Source organism: Mobula hypostoma, chromosome 6 (genome assembly GCF_963921235.1).
Source record: "Mobula hypostoma chromosome 6, sMobHyp1.1, whole genome shotgun sequence".
NCBI lineage: Eukaryota > Metazoa > Chordata > Chondrichthyes > Myliobatiformes > Myliobatidae > Mobula > Mobula hypostoma.
The window spans coordinates 180,145,279-180,163,398 of record NC_086102.1 but is presented as its reverse complement, the minus strand read 5'-3'; the positions used below and the strand labels follow the sequence as shown (position 1 = coordinate 180,163,398).

Sequence of the window (18,120 nt, the reverse complement as noted above, 5' to 3'; positions counted from 1 at the left end):
ATCACATTATCGTTACCCTTAATATGAATGATCAAAATATTGTACTCCTGTAACATTAAACTGTATTATTAAATTGGAGTTTAATTTCCTTAACCCTTTTCCTTAATGGTCACAGTGGCATGACCAAATTCACTTTTAGGTAAGTTAATAGTTAAGTTAGCTTTTGAAAGTCTCTCAAATAGTTTCTCCACCGCAGTAATATGTGCTTTCCACGTATTATTTCCTATAACTAAATTATCAATATAGGCATCTGTATCTTTTAATCCCTGAATCATGCTATTAATCATCCTCTGAAACGTATCTGGTGCATTCTTCATCCCAAATGGAAGAACGTTATATTCATATAACCCAGATGGGGTTACAAATGCTGAAATCTCTCTACCTCTATCTGTCAATGGAACACTCCAATAACCTTTTAACAAATCAATTTTTGTAAGGAATTTGGCTTGTCCAACTTTATCCACACAATCAGACTCTTCTGACCCTTCCAGCCATGTCACCCAGCAATCCCCTGATGTAATCTGAGGCCAATCACAGGACAATTTACAGTGACCAATTAACCTATCAACTGGTACGTCTTTGGGCTGTGGGAGGAAACCCACGTGGTCATGGGGAGAATGTACAAAGTCCTCATAGGCAGCAACAGGAATTGAACCTGTGTCACTGCTACCACTACCCTAACGGTCCATCGCTTGGGATCCTTGATTGTGTGAATTCATATTTAATAGCATGTCCTTTCTCATAACATTTTGGATCAATACTGCATGATGACTATCAATATATTTGATTGTTATTATTGTAAAATTGTGCAATTAGTTTGTTAATCTTGTTTTGCAGTTTATAATCACGATTTTTAACCTGGAAAACATCTTTGTTTTTTTCTAGCAAACCTATGAGGGATTTGTTGATTTTCCTTTGTGGCAAATATCACTTAAATCCATCAAGTCACACCATTGAATTGGTGGGAAAAGAGAAGAATCAAATCCTATTCAAACCCAACGCGCTGATAGGCACATTGGATGTTGAGAAAGTTATTCTGAAGGAGAAAAGTGTGGAAGAAAAGAAGAAACTCACATCAGTGGTACCTGAGGTTGGTTAAACTGGCTAATGTGTAAAATTGATGTCTGACTTCGCTTTGACAAGATCTAAATGTTTTTATGACCCATTAATAATGGTCAGAAACTCTGTTTTAATGAAAAGCTATTGAACTGAAATATAAAATATGAGCTGCAGAGTACTTTCCCATTTTAATTTAATGTTTAAGCATTTATAGTATTTTACTTTTGAATTTTGTGCACTAAAGATAGGATTGCTTCAGTTTTTTCTTCTACATACAGGTTTCTTCCCAGCCACTGGAACTTCCAAAGCAGAAAGAAAGGTTTCCTTATTTCACATGGTCCTTTTTTTAAAAAATCCATTATTTGTTATATCCAAAGTGGAAAGAGCACTGGACCAAGTTATACTTAGGATATTGTACAGCAATTATAGGAGATGTAACCCCTAGCACCTTACCAGTATCAGCTCTGATTATTGGAATTAAATACTTCATCCAGAAATTGTTGTAATCTAAAAATGCCAGAGATGTTTGGCTGCTTGTTGTAATGTTCCAGTCTTCTGAGAACTTAAGTTGCAATAGGCTTGCATCCATCAAACTATAAAATTTATAAGTCATTTAATCACATGTGTTGTGCCTTCCCATAGCTTCCTCCTTCAGTGCAGTGGAGGTCCCTGGTGAGGAGACAGCTGAAAAAGTAGCCTTGACCAATTGCCTTAGTCCGGTTTGCAGGTGGTGCACACTGCAGCCACGGTCCACTTCTGGCGGAAGGAATGAATATTTAGTGTGGTGGATACAGTGCCAATTAGTGAGTCTTAGTGTGGTTGTTTTGCCCTGTATGTTGTTGAGCTGAAGTGTTGGAGCCACGATTGTCCCTGGAAGTGGATAATATTCTACCTCAATCCTGATTGTAACGCACATCAAAGTTGCTGGTGAACGCAGCAGGCCAGGCAGCATCTCTAGGAAGAGGTTCAGTCGACGTTTTGGGCTGAGACCCTTCGTCAGGACTAACTGAAAGAAGAGCTAGTAAGAGATTTGAAAGTGGGAGGGGGAGGGGTGCAGCCAAGAGCTGGACAGGTGATTGGCAAAAGGGATATGAGAGGATAATGGGACAGGAGGCCTAGGGAGAAAGAAAAGGGGGAGGGGGAGGAAAATCAGAGGATGGGCAAGGGATATAGTGAGGGGGACAGAGGGAGAAAAAGGAGAGAGAGAGAAAGAATGTATGTATATAAATAAATAAATAACGGATGGGGTACGAGGGGGAGGTGGGGCATTAGTGGAAGTTTGAGAAGTCAATGTTCATGCCATCAGGTTGGAGGCTACCCAGACCGAATATAAGGTGTTGTTCCTCCAACCTGAGTGTGGCTTCATCTTTACAGTAGAGGAGGCCGTGGATAGACATATCAGAATGGGAATGCGAAGTGAAATTAAAAAGTGGGATCTCCTCGTGACCACACATTTTAATTCCACTTCCTACACTTTCCCAACCACTGAGGTTTGGTTAACTAGCCTATAATTTCCTTTCTTTTGACTTCTTCCCTTCTTAAAGAGTGAAGTGATATTTGCAATTTTCCTGAACTCTGGAACCATGCCAGAATCAAGTGATTCTTCAAAGATCATGACCAATGCATACATTATCTCTTCAACAACCTCTCTGTTTTTGCTTTGCTTTATTTGGTGGTAATACCTTAAGGCAAATACATAGTTGTCCTGCTCAAAGTAATGATGATAAGATAGTGCAGTTTTGGGTTTAGTTGAGAAGTTCCCTTCATTCTGGCTGCTTATTGGCACGGTGAGATGTTGACGGCATTGCAAATGCTTTCTTTGCAGGAGAAGCCTAGCATTGAACCTTGACTTGATGTGCCTTATTCACAAGGAATGCTAACTGTGATTGATGTTCAGTTCCTCAATCCTACTATTTTTAATGAGCTATAGTTTTAAAAAAAATCTATTTTGAGGAAAGTCTTAGGCATTTTTCTTACATTTGTGAGGTAAGGAGAAAAGACGGTCTAGTTGGGAATAGTCGAGAGGAGAAGATGGCGGCGCGACGCAGCTCGCAGTGGTCACTCCGGTGGTGATGTCTGTTATTTGTCAAGTAGGGTGCCGTGCACAATCCTGATTTGATGGAGACGGACGTGAGAGCACGGAGGAACATCTGGTGAAACTTCTGAAGTGCCTGCCTCGCTGATGCTGCTACTGTGTGGTCCAGAATCTCTGGAGGGGAAGGCCCCGAGTCCTCGGCTTTGTTTGTTGCCCGGCAGCCGGGGCGGGGTCGAAGCTCTCGGCAGAGGATGGTGCTCAGAGAGGCTGTGTCGGAGGGGCTGGTCGGAGGCTCGAAGTTTTCGGACGGACTCAGAGTCTGCTGCGGTCGGGTGCTTCCAATGGTGCTGCATCAGCGAGTTGGCGGTGCTTGGAGGTTCATGGCAGGGAGAGATTCTCCCTTCTGCCGCCTGCGTGAGATGATGAGGCTATCGGGACTTTGAGACTTTTTTTTTTACCGTGCCCATGGTCTGCTCTTTATCAAATTATGGTATTGATTTGCACTGTTGTAACTATATGTTATAATTGTGTGGTTTTGCTAGTTTTAGTCTTAGTTTGTCCTGTGTTTTCTTGTGATATCATACTGGAGGAACATTGTATCATTTTTTAATGTATGCATTTCTAAATGACAATAAATGAGGACTGAGTGTCCTCATAATCTAATAATCTCATCTAAACCAGAGGTGCCCAACCTTTTTTATGCGGTGGAACCCTACCATTAACCTAGATGTGTTTTGGCCCCAGGTTGGAAACCCCTCATCTAAACAAATTGATTTTATGTTGTCTGATTCCCAAATTTATGTATTGGTGAGATGGTGACACAGTGTTTTGTATTTTAAATCAGGGCATCATTATTCCAGCGTCATACTCCTGTGTTCATTTATTTTTGTTCATATTTTCAGCAAACAGTGCGAGTGGTAATAAACTACAGGAAAACACAGAAAACCATCGTACGAGTTAGTCCGTTTGTTCCCCTTCAAGAACTGATTCCAGTAATCAGCACTAAGTGTGAATTTGATCCAAGCAGCACTATTTTAGTGAAAGACTTTGAAAGTTTGGAAGCGTATGATTTGACAAGAACTCTCAATGAACTTGGTCTGCGAGAAGTGTGCGCGGTGGATACCAGTGTAGGTATGTACCTGGCAGTAGGCAGTAGGCAGTAGATATGAGAACACAAAAAATGTATGGCTTTGATTGTTTTTGCATAATCTAGAAACATAGCAATAAAAATACTAGAGCAGTTTAAAAAATTGTTTATTGACAAAGTTCTTCAGAAAAATGCAGTTCCCATTTCTGCAAATGTTGAATATTATCCATCCCTCCATCTGTCCATTCATCTATCCATCCTATCCATCCTACCCATCCACCCATCTATCCATCCCCCATCCATCTATCCCATCCACCCATCCTGTTCATCCATCAATCCATCTGTCCGGCACATCCAACCATCCATCCATCTATCCGATCCATCCGGTCCATCCACCTATATATCTATCCATCCATTTATCCTGTACTCCCATCCCATCCCATCCCATCCTATCCTTGAGCTGCACCATGCATCAGCTCCCAATTTAGTCTTAGCGTAATGAAGGAACAATTTACCTCCCACCTGGTGTGTCTTTGGACTGTGGGAGGAAACCAGGGCACCCAGAGGAAACACACGGGGCCATGGTGAAAAAGTATAAACTCCTTACAGGTAGTGGCAGGAATTGAACCCTGTCTCCTGTACTGTAAAGCATTGTGCTAACCACTACACTACCGTGCCACCCAATATTCATCAGTAATACCAAATGTTAGTCTGATTGATGTAACAATTTTTTTCTTGCATGAAAGTAAAGCTGCATTACAACTATTAAAAGATGCTAAGAGCAAGAGTAAAGTATTAAGAGGGGAGAATCAAAGGATTGGCCAAATAAATTAGTCTTAAAGATGTTTACGGGAAGAGAGATTTACAGTGGAATTTAAAAAGACGGACTTCAGAAGATTCTGCCACCATTGAAGTAAATTTTAAGGCAATAAAAGAGGTTATAAGTGTGGATGGGCAATACCATTGAATGATATGCACTGAAGGATGAACAGTTCACATTCGCAGCTTTGGAGATGCTAAGCCAATACTATGTGCTCAAGGATGTCTGCAGAAAGGCATGTTTTTGGGCTGAATTTATGAAGCATTAATAATGGAAAGCCAGCTAGGATAGTGTGAAAACAATTGATATTGAAGGTGGTAAAAGCATGGATGAGAATTCCAGTGACTAATGGGGTGGGTGTAAGCTGACCGGTGGTGTAGTGGCATCAGTACCGGACTTCGAGCTGAATGGTCCTGGGTTCGAATCCAGCCGATCCCTTGCACACTTTCGATCCATGCTGGGTTGAACATTGAGCTAGCAACTTGGCCTCTTAAAAAACAGTCAAAGATGGTACAGAAATGGCAAAAATGCTGCCCGATATGCCACAAGACACAGAAAGGGAACAACAACAGTGGGAGGGGTTTGGCTGTGATCAGAGGCAGCTGATATGATGGTGGAAAAATCTCGGTCCATGAGTGGGAGTAAATAGGCTTAGAATGTAAGGGGGATCAGTTATTGCATTGAACAAAGTGAAGAGAGTATGAATACTTGACATCCAAGCAGAGATATGGAATTAGCGGCAAGATTAGAAAGATGAGTCAACGAGATTTGACTACTGGGGACAGGGAATTAGTTTAGAAGTAGGGTTCGGTGGTGTCAGCAATTGGTACTTGGCTTATCTGATTGACTATTGCTAAAGGGCAAAAGTAGGTTCTTCCTATGAACATTTAATATGCGAGCTGTAACACTCCTAGATGTTAGATCCTAGTCATTAAAATTGTCTCTTTCACTTTCTTTAGAACATCCCCAGCCTCATTTTCAAGGTGGATCCTTTCAGCAAGGTAATGAAATTTTTGGCCGTTAATCCATGAAATTGTACAGACCATGTTTTTTTTTTGCTTTGTGGTTTTTTTTTGGATTTTCTGTTGTATTAAGTTGCACTTTGTCTATGTGTTTCTTACTTGTTCCTCTTTCTCTTTGTTTGTCTTATATTTTTTGCTACGCCGCTAGCTGGCTTTATTTCACTCCACTCCCCCTTTTGTCACACACCAATTTGTTAGTATTTGCACCTATCTCTGTGATCTGTAAAATCAACTGTCAATGAAGGAATGTGTAGCAGTACTTTTAAGTTTGGTTATCTTCAGTGTAGTTGTACATTTTTCTTGCAGTGCTTGAAGCTTTTTTTAAATTTAAGAAAATGAAGGAAATACTTAGAGAATGTTAATTGGTGTAAAAGATGCTTGTTCAAAATATACATAGTTCACTATATCACGATAATCATAGACCATGATATATATATCCGACCCTCTATCTATCCATCTGTCCATCCATCTCTCCCTTCCCTACCCCAGCCCTTCGAGTCACGTCACCCAACAATTACCCAATTTAAGCCAAGCCAAATTGCGGGATAATTTACAATGACCAATTAAGCTACTAACTAGTAGCTCTTTGGACTATAAGAGGAAGCTGGAGCACCCGGTGCAAGCCCACGCAGGGACGGGGAGAACGAACAAACTCCTTACGGGTGGGAATTGGACCCGGGTTACCTGGACTGTAAAGATTAGTGCTAACCACTACATTACTGTGCCAGAACTTGAAATGAAAAAGACAATCAGTATTTACTTCATTTTTAAACTCTTGTTTTCAGAACAGCCGCTGGTTTCAGGAAATTCAAATCAGGAGAAGGAAAACAAAGGCTTCTTCAACATTTTTAGGCTGAGTAAGAAGAAACGGGAAAAAGTAAGCATTTTAAATGCATGTAAATTATATTACCTCTGCTTAATGTGTGGGAGGTTCAAAACCAGCAGCTTCAGTTCACTGCACCTGCTAAATAATGCTTCTGAATAATTATGCTTAAATGTACATTTAAGAGTTTAAAAAACTCCCTGTACAAGTGCAGACATATGTTATTATATTTAGAATGTATTTTTGATGAGCAGAATTTTGCTATTTTAATTAAATTATCAAATGGAAATACTAAAATTACAGTTGCACTTTCAGGAAGGATCCCATTTGCACCAATAAAACATTGTTCGAGTAGGTAAATGCAATTTTCTGTTTAGTTATTTCAATTCCTAAAATAATACTGCATTGTGGATATGCTGTTTTCTCAACTTTATATACACATCTTTAAGTGTGTGATTGTAGAGGGGTACAATTAAGGATTGGTAAGTTGTTTTTCCATAATTTGTTTTAATATTTCCTGATTTAGTCTGATTTCCAGTGTTGAATGTTTATTTTTTTTAAATAGTAATAGCAACATTAATTCTGAATGAGATATAATTCTTTAGGATTGGAGATCAGTACTGTACAGCAGTCTTAGGCACACATATATAACTAGGGTGCTGAAGTCCTGTAGCAATTTTATGCATTGCATTGTACTGCTGCAACAAATAAAAATCAAATTTCATGACATATGTGTGAGAGATAATAAGCCTGCTTCTGATACGGGTCTCTATTGTGGACTGAGAGTGGGGAGTGGGCAGGAAGAGGGGAATCATGGTTGGGAAAAGAGTGGGGAGGTAGCAGGAAATACTAGAGAGACATTTTATAATGATCAATAAACCAGTTGTTTAGGATCAAATGACCTTGCTTGGTGTCTCAGGGGTGTGTCTGCACTCATGCTAACTCCCGCCGCCCCCCCCCCGGCAAAATCCTTCTCTGCTACCTGTCCCACATCCATCCCGTGGCGCTCCACCCTCACCATTTCCAACATCCTTTGCTCCCACCAGATTTACAAACTGGCTCTCAGCTCCACATTGACAAATGCAGTACTGTGCATAAGTCACCCTAGCTATACATGCCTAAGACGTTTGCACAGTGCTGTATGTTGGAATAGAAGATAGCAATTTTAGAAAGTGTGCTCTTTTTGTTTTGAATTTTTTAGCCAACAAGTGCTCCAGCAACCCCATTAATAAGTCCGCAGAGACCACTTGGCATGAGCAGTTCGAGTGCCTATTGCCCTACGTATGAATCTAATACATTACCGTCAGACCTGCCAAAGAAGAGACGAGCCCCTGCACCACCCCAGAATGCTCCACAAACTTTTCCAAGAGAATCAAGTCAGAAAGCATCCGCCAGACCTGTGTCTTGTGTTTTCTCAGATGTTCCCATGAATGCACAGGTTAGTGAAGCAGTTGTTACTCTTGTATTGCTGTGGTTTTACATTTGATCTATTTAAGATTTCTCCATCCTGTCATTTGTAATGTGCGTTTAGGACATGCAAACTGGTTAAAACCTAACATGCATTTACTGAGATGGATGTGATTTACAGGTATATAAGCACTTCTTGAATTTGGTGCTTGTGATAATTTTTCATACATTTTTCTGATTGCACAATTGTTTGTGGTCATGCTTAGTTATTTATTGAGATACAGCACGGAATAGGCCCCTCCAACCCTTTGAGCTACACTGCCCAGCAATCCCCGATTTAATCCTGGGCTGATTTACAATGACCAATTAACCTACCAACTGTACATCTTTGGACTGTGGGAGGAAACCAGACCAGCAGGAGGAAACCTACACGGTCACTGGGAGAACATACAAGCTCCTTAGAGGCAGTGGTGGGAATTGAACCCGGCTTTCTGGTACTACGTCACCATGCTGCCCCTAGTGATCCTATATTTCGTCAATAAATAGGAATTATAGCATGTCCTTTCCCATAATACTTTGAATCAGTTTTCAAACTTTTACATGCCTGAAGCAATAGTGAACAAATAAGAACTCTTTTTATGTGGAATCAGAGAAAGATAGCTAGCTGGTGGTTTACTGGCATCAGCACCGGACTTTAAGACAAATGGTCCCGGGTTTGAATCTGGCTGGTCCGTTGCACGCTTTCCATCCGTGCTGGGAATGAGCGTCAAGCTAGCAACTCGGCTTTGGACACGTGCTCAGGAAACGGCAAAAAATGCCACCGGAAGCACCATAAGGCGCGAGAACGGAACAACAACAAGGGAAAGATAACAGATGTCAGTAGCAAATGAGCAGCAGTTCACAATTGTGTCACTATTGCCTCTCAATTCATAGATGTCAAGACTTTATCTAAAATTGTGTATGTGAGTGGGTGGTTGGAAGAGGGGAAAGGGATATTTGCTGTTTGTGGGCTGGCTCTTCTCGTGTATGTATGGCCCAGTGACTGGTAACAATGAATGTAGAATACAACTGAATCAGGTTTTATAAAAACAATCAAACATTTATTAAACTCTGCTCGATATGAAAAATAAACAAATGAAAATCTTAACCGGAAGTAAACTGCTATGCGGCCATTTAACAAACCACCACTCAGTACTAGTTCTTAAAGTGGTAAATGCGAAAACAGTTCTTAAAGCGGTAAATTCAAACACAGTTCTTAGAATGGTAAATTTGAAAGTCCAAGAGACTTATATAGTCAATTAGGAGAGACTTTCCTGAAGTAAAGAATTCCTTGAAGACACGACGTCACTGCCAATCCCAGCCGGATCCTGCCTTGTCCGCAGGATTCACAACGACGGAAATAAAATGGTTTAAAGGCACTGATCTTTCCCTCTAGATACTAGATCCTGCACAGCCTTTTCTGCCGCTTTTACCAGAGGCTATCTCATGCAGATCACTCTTTCTTGAGCGAGTTCAATAATGGTCGATCCTTTCAACCGTCGAACGACTCCTTCAGGTTCCCGTCTTCACTCTCCAATACTACTGAAAAGATACATCAACAAACCTGGCAGCAATTGGTTAAACTGCCGGCCCAACACTTTTGTACCTTACAATAGAACGTAAAACTCCATTTTAAATCAAAACTGCATCATAAGGCAAATACGCAGCGGAGCGGAGTATCTGGCTGACGTTCTAACTGGAAAACCAACTGCGTCACCCCAGGGGTCTCCTTTTATACCCATGGTGAACATGTGATCACGTGACCTCACATTGGCGGGAAAATTACATCATGTGACCTCAGCAAGACCATTACATCATCCTCATAAGACAGTCACAAGATATCCATGAGGTATGTAACACTCATGGTCACTACCTTATTAATGGATTGCAGTAGTAATCTCGGTAGCACTGATGTGGCCACTTTGAGGTACACCTGCTTATTAATGCTAATGTCTAACAGCCAATCATGGGGCAGCAACGTGATATAGAAAAGCATGCAGTTATGGTCACGAGGTTCTGTTGTTCAGCTCAAACATCAGAATGGGGAAGAAATGTGATCTAAGTGAGTTTGACCGTGGAACGATTGTACCAGATGGGTTGGTTTAAGCATCTCACAAACCGTTGCTCTCCTGGAATTTTCATGCACAGCAGAACTAGACTTACAGAGAAAGGTGCCAAAAAAGAACATCTGTTTAGCTGCAAACACCTTGCGAATGAGAGAGATCAGAGGAGAATGGCCAGACTGGTTCAAGGTGACAAAAAGGCAATAATCTCTCCATGCATTATAACAGTGGTGTGCAGGAGAGTATATCTGAATGCACAACACGTCAAACCTTAAAGTGGATGGTCTATAGCAGCAGAAGACCACAAACATACCTAATAAAGTGATTGTAGTTTTCCCACGGGACTAGCACAGATAGCAACCATGTGGACATCTGGGTCAAATATTGAATGACCCTTGAAAATAATTAGTAGTGGGCTAGATTAGTTGCTTCACCCTCTGTACCATCTTCTCCTGAGGTTGCAGAAGGGTGCAGAGATGAGTGGCAATATGCTGTTGAAAATGGTCCTGCCTTAATGCATTTGGAAAGGCAGTTACCAGGAGCCTTGAGGTACATTTCTCCTTCCTCCCACCCTTATTCTCCTCTGCAGATAGTCAATTTGACCGTACTGCAACATCTCGGGAGCACAAGTGCCTTTGAGAGCTCATCACATTCTTGTCATAGAGTCATAGAAAAGAACAGCACAGAAACAGGCCCTTTGACCCATCTAGTCCATGTTGAGCCATTGAAACTGCCTATTCCCATCAACCTGCACCGGGACCATAACCCTCCATACCCCTTCCATTCATGTACCTATCCAAACTTCTCTTAAACTGCAAAATCGAGCTTGCATGCACCACTTGCGCTGGCAACTCATCCCACACTCTTGAGTGAAGAAGTTTCCCCTTGTGTTCCCTTAAACTTTTCACCTTTCACCCTTAAACCATGACTTCTAGTTGTCATCACACCCAACCTCAGTGGAAAAAGCCTGCTCACATTTACTCTATCTATTCCTCTCATAATTTTGTAAACCTCTATCAAATTTCCTCTCAGTCTTCGCCATTTCAAGGAATGAAGTCCTGACGTATTCAGTTTTTCCTTGTAACTCAGGTCCTCCGGAACCGGCAACATCCTTGTAGATTTTCTCCGTATTCTTTCAAACTTATTTTTATCTTTCCTGTAGTAGGTGACCAAAACTGCACAAAATTAGGTCTCAGCAATGTCTTATATAGCTTCAAAAAAAAATCCCATCTGCTGTACTTAATACTTTGAATTATGAAGGCCAACATGCCAAATGCTTTCCTTATGACACTATCTTTCTTTACATCCTGAAAAGTGAAATTAGAAGTAACTTAGACTTGAAGTCATTTGAATGTGAGGAACAATCAATGAGATATAGAACATTACAGCACAGTACAGGCCTTTCGGCCCACAATGTTATCCTGAGTTAAATGTTAGTGTCTGCTTTATTCTTAGTCGATCACTGACGCAATTTCTCATTGACTGGTGTTTCAGTTACTGGGTCTACCCTTTATGTTGGTGTATTGTTATATTTCTTCACAGAAAATAGATTTTTCTTTATTCTATTATCCTTGTAGACACTTTAAAATGCCTCACTTTCCCAACAATCACTTTGCTTTCTTTTAATCTCCTTAAGGATGTGACAGGTCAATGCAGACAAAGGGCAGGGTCACTGCCACACAGTGAAGTTACCACATCAAGTAACCCAGCTATAAAAAAGAAACGAAAAGCCCCACTGCCTCCAAGCAAAGCTCCTGAAGACCAGAAGATCCCAGGTAATGTGAAAGGTCTTTAAACGTTATTGTGCAGCTTCGGTAGTTGTACAATGTAGTAGAGCTCCAGTAAGGAACCAGAATTGCAACATAAATATTTTAGGATTTCTATATTATGAAGTAACTGTATATAAAGAAAATTAATAGTATTCTGTAACTTCAGTTTTTTGTCTAAAATGGATTCTAATTTGCAAATTTTTTTGCTTTTAGGAAAATTAATATGAACTATTGTCTTAGTATAACCTGAATATATAGTATTAGTATTTAGTAATTATATAATGTATTTTAATTTTAATTTTTTGAGGAAATTATAAGTAGGCTAGACAAGTGAGATACAGTGGATGTTGTATATTTGGATTTTCAGAAGGCCTTTGACAAGGTGCCACACGTGAAGCTGCTTAACAAGATAAGAGCCCATGGAATGATGGGAAAGTTACATACATGGATAGAGCGTTGGCTGATTAGCAGGAAACAGAGAGTGGGAATAAAGGGATCCTATTCTGGTTGGCTGCCGGTTACCAGTGGTGTTCCTCAGGGGTCTGTGTTGGGGCTGCTTCTTTTTACGTTGTACATCAATGATTTGGGTTATGGAATAGATGGCTTTGTGACTAAGTTTGCTGATGGTACAAAGATAGATGGAGGGGCCGGTAGTGCTGAGGAAACAGAGAGTGTGCAGAGGGACTTGGATAGATTGGGAAAATGGGCAAAGAAGTGGCAAATGAAATACAATTTTGGAAAGTGTGTGGTTATGCACTTTGGCAGAGGAAATAAATGGGCAGACTATTATTTAAATGGGGAGAGAATTCAAAGTTCTGAGATGCAACGGGACTTGGGAGTCCTTGTGCAGGATACCCTTAAGGTTAACCTCCAGGTTGAGTCAGTAGTGAAGAAGGCGAATGCAATGTTGGCATTCATTTCTAGAGGAATAGAGTATAGGAGCAGGGATGTGATGTTGAGGCTCTATAAGGCGCTGGTGAGACCTCACTTGGAGTACTGTGGGCAGTTTTGGTCTCCTTATTTAAGAAAGGATGTGCTGACGTTGGAGAGGGTACAGAGAAGATTCACTAGAATGAGAGGGTTAACATATGAGGAACGTTTGTCCGCTCTTGGACTGTATTCCTTGGAGTTTAGAAGAATGAGGGGAGACCTCACAGAAACATTTCGAATGTTGAAAGGCATGGACAGTGTGGATGTGACAAAGTTGTTTCCCATGATGGGGGAGTCTAGTACGAGAGAGCATGACTTAAGGATTGAAGGGCGCCCATTCAGAACAGAGATGCGAAGAAATTTTTTTAGCCAGAGGGTGGTGAATCTATGGAATTTGTTGCCACGGGCGGCAGTGGAGGCCAAGTCATTGGGTGTATTTAAGGCAGAGATTGATAGGTATCTGAGTAGCCAGGGCATCAAAGGTTATGGTGAGAAGGCGGGGGAGTGGGACTAAATGGGAGAATGGATCAGCTTATGATCAGGTGGTGGAGCAGACTCGATGGGCCGAATGGCCGACTTCTGCTCCTTTGTCTTATGGTCTTTACGCCTTTGGTTCTGCTGGGCACTCAGCTCTCACCTGTAGCTCCAAGTAGCTGTTCGCATGTGACAACGGCCACACCCCGGTACACCACTTCAACAGGCGGGCTAGACCAGGCGAGGGTAGCTGGCGCCCAATGAGAAAGAGAGATGTGCCTATCCCAGCATGTCAAGTCAGCTCCGGCAGACGGGGCGGATGAGATCTACAGTGAGATTCAACGGCCAGGATTGTGGCTGTGCAATGCCCTGTGGAGAGCGAAGGGCATGACAGGGCACAGGAGAAGTCATTGTCATCCACTGCAGCCCAGGAAGACCCCAGTTTGTCTCGCTTGTTTGTAGCCCTGGACCAGGACTTTTGAGCGGAGAGAGTGGAACTGCCCCAGAGCAACGGCTTTTCCACTTTTAGAACTATTCCGCACATGTTTCCTGTCATTGTCGGACACAATGAACAACCACCACTCATGTGCCTTAGAATTTGGTGATTACTTGATGAATTTTCTCGATCAAAACTTGGATACAGCATGGTCCTTCCCATCAAGCACCAGTCTACCCCAATCCCAGTGTTTCTCCTTGTACTTCCATCAATATTCTCCTCCTTTCAGCACCCCCCCCCCCCACCAGCAACCGGCTTCTATTGCTTGGCACCCACCAACGCTAGGAGCAATTTAGAGGAACCAGTTAACCTACTAACCTTTAGCGACAGGAGCAAAAGCGCCTCCCTCACAGGTTTTTGGGGCAGTGAGACACCAGTGAATAATGCATAATATAACATCGAGATATGATTGTGGGAACTTGACATGTTGCTTAATTGTAAAATAAATAAATACGCAGAATTAGTTTATTTGTATTCAGAAAACGTGTTCCAAAATTGAATTCCTTTCGAGGTCAAAATGAACAATTTGCATGCGGTTGCAGTTGGCTTCTTGTCAGCCTCTCACAAAGCCATCTTCTTTGTAACATGGTATGATTTTAATTAACTTGGGAAAGCACATCTAAATGGGAGGCAGATGCTTTTTGGACGGTGACCTAAGGGATGGAAACTGCATCTCATGTCAAATTAATTGTTTATTTTATTGAGACACAGGGCAGAATAGGCCCTTCTGGCCTTTTGTGCCATGCCACCTGCCAATCCTCTGATTTAATACTGGCCCAATCACAGGGTCATTTACAAAGACCAATTAACCTACCAGCCACTATGTCTTTGGGCTGTGGGAGGAAACTGGAGGAGAGACTGGAGCCTGAGACACACACTCAACAAGTTAGGAACAGGTTCTTCCCCTCTGCCATTAAATTTTTGAATGGCTATTGAACCCATGAACACTACCCCCACTATTTTTTTGCACTACTTATCTAATTTAACTTAATTCATAGATTTTATAATTATGCATTGTAATGAGTGGCTGCCACGCAACAATGAGGTTGGGCAGCGTAGTAGTGTATAGTATAACGTTTTACAGATCACGCAACCTGAGTTCACTTCCCACTGCTGCCTGTAAGGAGTTTGTATGTTCTCTGGTGGGTTTTCACCGGGTGCTCCAGTTTCCTCCCTCAGTCCAAAGTGGTACCAGTTTGTTGGTTAATTGGTCATTGTAAGTTGTCCTGTGAATAGGTTAGGTTTAAGCTGGGGGCTTGCTGGGTGGTGTGGTTTGAAGGGCCGGGAGGGCCTACCCCCACACTGTATCTCAAGATGTAAATAAATAAATGAATGAATTTCACGACATATGCCAGTGATATTAAACCTGACTCTGATTCTGAAGAGCAAGGACCTTTTTAATTTCTGTTCTTGTATTGCTGAAGATGGCGAGCGGTCAACATTTTAGAAGGCATGAGGTACTGGATTATTTGAGAGTAACACATGAGTTAATATTGTTGTGTTAACATTAAATAAAGTACTAACTATGCCTTAACTGTAATGCAGTGTACATTTCTGAGCACCATACTGCAGGAAGGATGTGTTAACGCTAGAAGGGATACAGAGAAAACTTTGAAAGATGTCGCCTGATTAGAGAACTTTACTAATGAGGAGAGAGAATTGAGGCTGAAGCTGTTTCACTTGGAACAAAGGAAGCTAAGGGCAAAATAAACTGAGCTTGATCAAGTAATGAGGGGCTTGGAGTGGATACAAAGGACCAGTTTCATTAATGGAAATGTCTATTGTAATGTACAACTCATTTTAAAGTAATTATTAGCAACCTGAGACTTCCTTCCACCCTGAGGATGGTGAGAATCTATAACTCACTGGCTGAAAGAGTGTTAAAAGCAGAAACACTTGTCAAATTTAGGTTTATTTTTATGTACTCAGTTTAAATTATCTGATACCTAACAAGTATTGAACCATGAAATAGAAAATGGGATTAAGCTAGATAGTTTTCTGACCTGCATATACCCCATGGTTTCAATAGCAACAACTCAAGGCATAATTTTCAATTATTCTGAAGATGTGAACAGCACAATTTTTTTCTCTCTTTCTCTTCTTCTTACTCTCTCTATTGGAATGTGACATTTCTTTCGTCACGATGTCAAATGGCGCCACCTGCTGACACATTGTGTGAGTGCAGGGACTTGGCAGAAAAATCATGATACTTGCTACATACATCAAAGTTGCTGGTGAACGCAGCAGGCCAAGCAGCATCTATAGGAAGAGGCGCAGTCGACGTTTCAGGCCGAGACCCTTCGTCAGGATTGTATGTTGCTTGAATTTCCAGCATCTGCAGAATTCCTGTTGTTCATGATACTTGCTGTTTGCATTAAAAAATGGGGAGACGAGGATCTAGTGGTGTATTGACTGTGATCATTCAGTCATTTTGTATCTGTACCTCATATTTCAGACTCAACTGTAACCTTATTTCCAGGGGGGCATTTAAAAAAAACAAGTTAATTTGAGGAAAAAAAAAGTTCAGAGAATTTCTTCTATATCTGCAAGTTGTTCTTTTTTAATGTATTTCAGTAGATAGTAGTGATCATAATTTGCATGAGCTAATGTGCCGTATATCTGTTTTGACATTTTGACACCACAGCCTGTAGAATTTTCCCAACTTCTTTCTAAGTATTTGGCGCAAACCGACACACTTTGAGTAAAACAACAATTTAATCTAAAAATTGGTGATACTCTGGCAAAAATAACCATTTCATTTCCCTTTTTTTTTCATTATGCCACATTAAAAAAAATTGTCCCAGTATGCATTGTGCACCTGAATGCATCACGACTCGGCGGGGCAGCACGGGAGCATCATGGTTTACAGTGCAGGTGACCTGGGTTCAATTCCCACCGCTGCCTGTAAGGAGTTTGTATGTTCTCCCGGTGACCACGTGGGTTTCTTCCAGGTGCTCTGGTTTCCTCCCACATTCCAAAGACTAACCAGTCGGAAGGTTAATTGGCCATTGTAAATTATACTGTGATTAGGCTGGACGGTGTGGCTCGAAGGGCCAGAAGGGTTTCTCTGTGCTGTATGTCAATAAATAAATAAAATTGGCAATTGCTTTTCTCGTTGATCACAAGAGACAGAAGAGTATTGTGGACCCAGCTCAGTAGATCACAGAAACCAGTGTCCCCTCCATAGACTCTGTGTACACTTCTCGTTGCCTCTGTAAAGTAGCCAGCATGATCAAAGACCCACACACCCTGGACATTCTTTTTTCTCCCACCTCCCATCAAGCAGAAGACACCAAAACCTAAAAGCGTGTACCAGCAAGCTCAAGAACAGCTTCTGTCCCTCTGTTACAAGATTATGGTCTTTATTATGATAAGATTGACCTCACAATCAAGCTCATTATGAGCTTGTACCTTATTATGTAGTTTCACTGCACTTTCTCTGTAACTGTAATACTTCATTCCGCATTCTTCATTTGGTGCTACCTTCTTGTACTGTTCAAAGTTCAAAGTAAATTTTGTTATCAAAGTACATATGTGTCGCCATATACAACCCTGAGATTCATTTTCAACAAAACTATAGAATTGTAACTGTAACAGAATCAACCAGAGTGCAGAAGACAACTGTGCAAATGCAAAATAAGAAAGAATAATATAAATAAATAAGTAACAAATATTGAGAACATAAGATGAAGAGAGCTTGAAAGTGAATCTATTGGTGTGGGAATATTTCAGTGATGGGGTAAGTGAAGTTATCCCCTTTGGTTCGAGAGCCTGATGGTTGAGTGGTAGTAACTGTTCCTGAACATGGTGGTGTGAATCCTGAAGCTCCTGTACTTTCTTCCTGATGACAGCAGAGAGAAGAGAGCAAGAGTTGGGTGGCGGGGGCCCCGGTGATGGATATGGTTGTCCTGCGATAGCGTTTCATATCGAAGTGCTCAGTCGTTGGGAGGGCTTTACCTGTGATGGACTGGGCTGTAATGAAATGATCTTAATGAACAGCATGCAAGACGAATACTTCACTCAACCACTGTATCTATAACAATAATTAAGCTAATTTTCCAAATTTAGTGTGTCTAGAAACTTCTTCATTTAAATG

At 41.3% G+C, this 18,120-nt stretch overlaps 1 protein-coding gene across 6 annotated transcripts in view; it reads left to right on the top strand.

Moving 5' to 3' along the window:
• The window catches only part of cobll1b (cordon-bleu WH2 repeat protein-like 1b), a 197,316-nt gene that overhangs the window by 141,818 nt on the left and 37,378 nt on the right, over positions 1 to 18,120 (top strand). For all 6 annotated transcript variants that reach the window (XM_063052342.1, XM_063052341.1, XM_063052344.1 and 3 more), the window contains 6 exons: positions 886 to 1,090; positions 3,997 to 4,225; positions 5,961 to 6,002; positions 6,809 to 6,900; positions 8,048 to 8,284; positions 11,992 to 12,130. In XM_063052342.1, the coding sequence (XP_062908412.1) occupies positions 886 to 1,090; positions 3,997 to 4,225; positions 5,961 to 6,002; positions 6,809 to 6,900; positions 8,048 to 8,284; positions 11,992 to 12,130 (944 nt within the window). The remainder of the gene's footprint in view (positions 1 to 885; positions 1,091 to 3,996; positions 4,226 to 5,960; positions 6,003 to 6,808; positions 6,901 to 8,047; positions 8,285 to 11,991; positions 12,131 to 18,120) is intronic.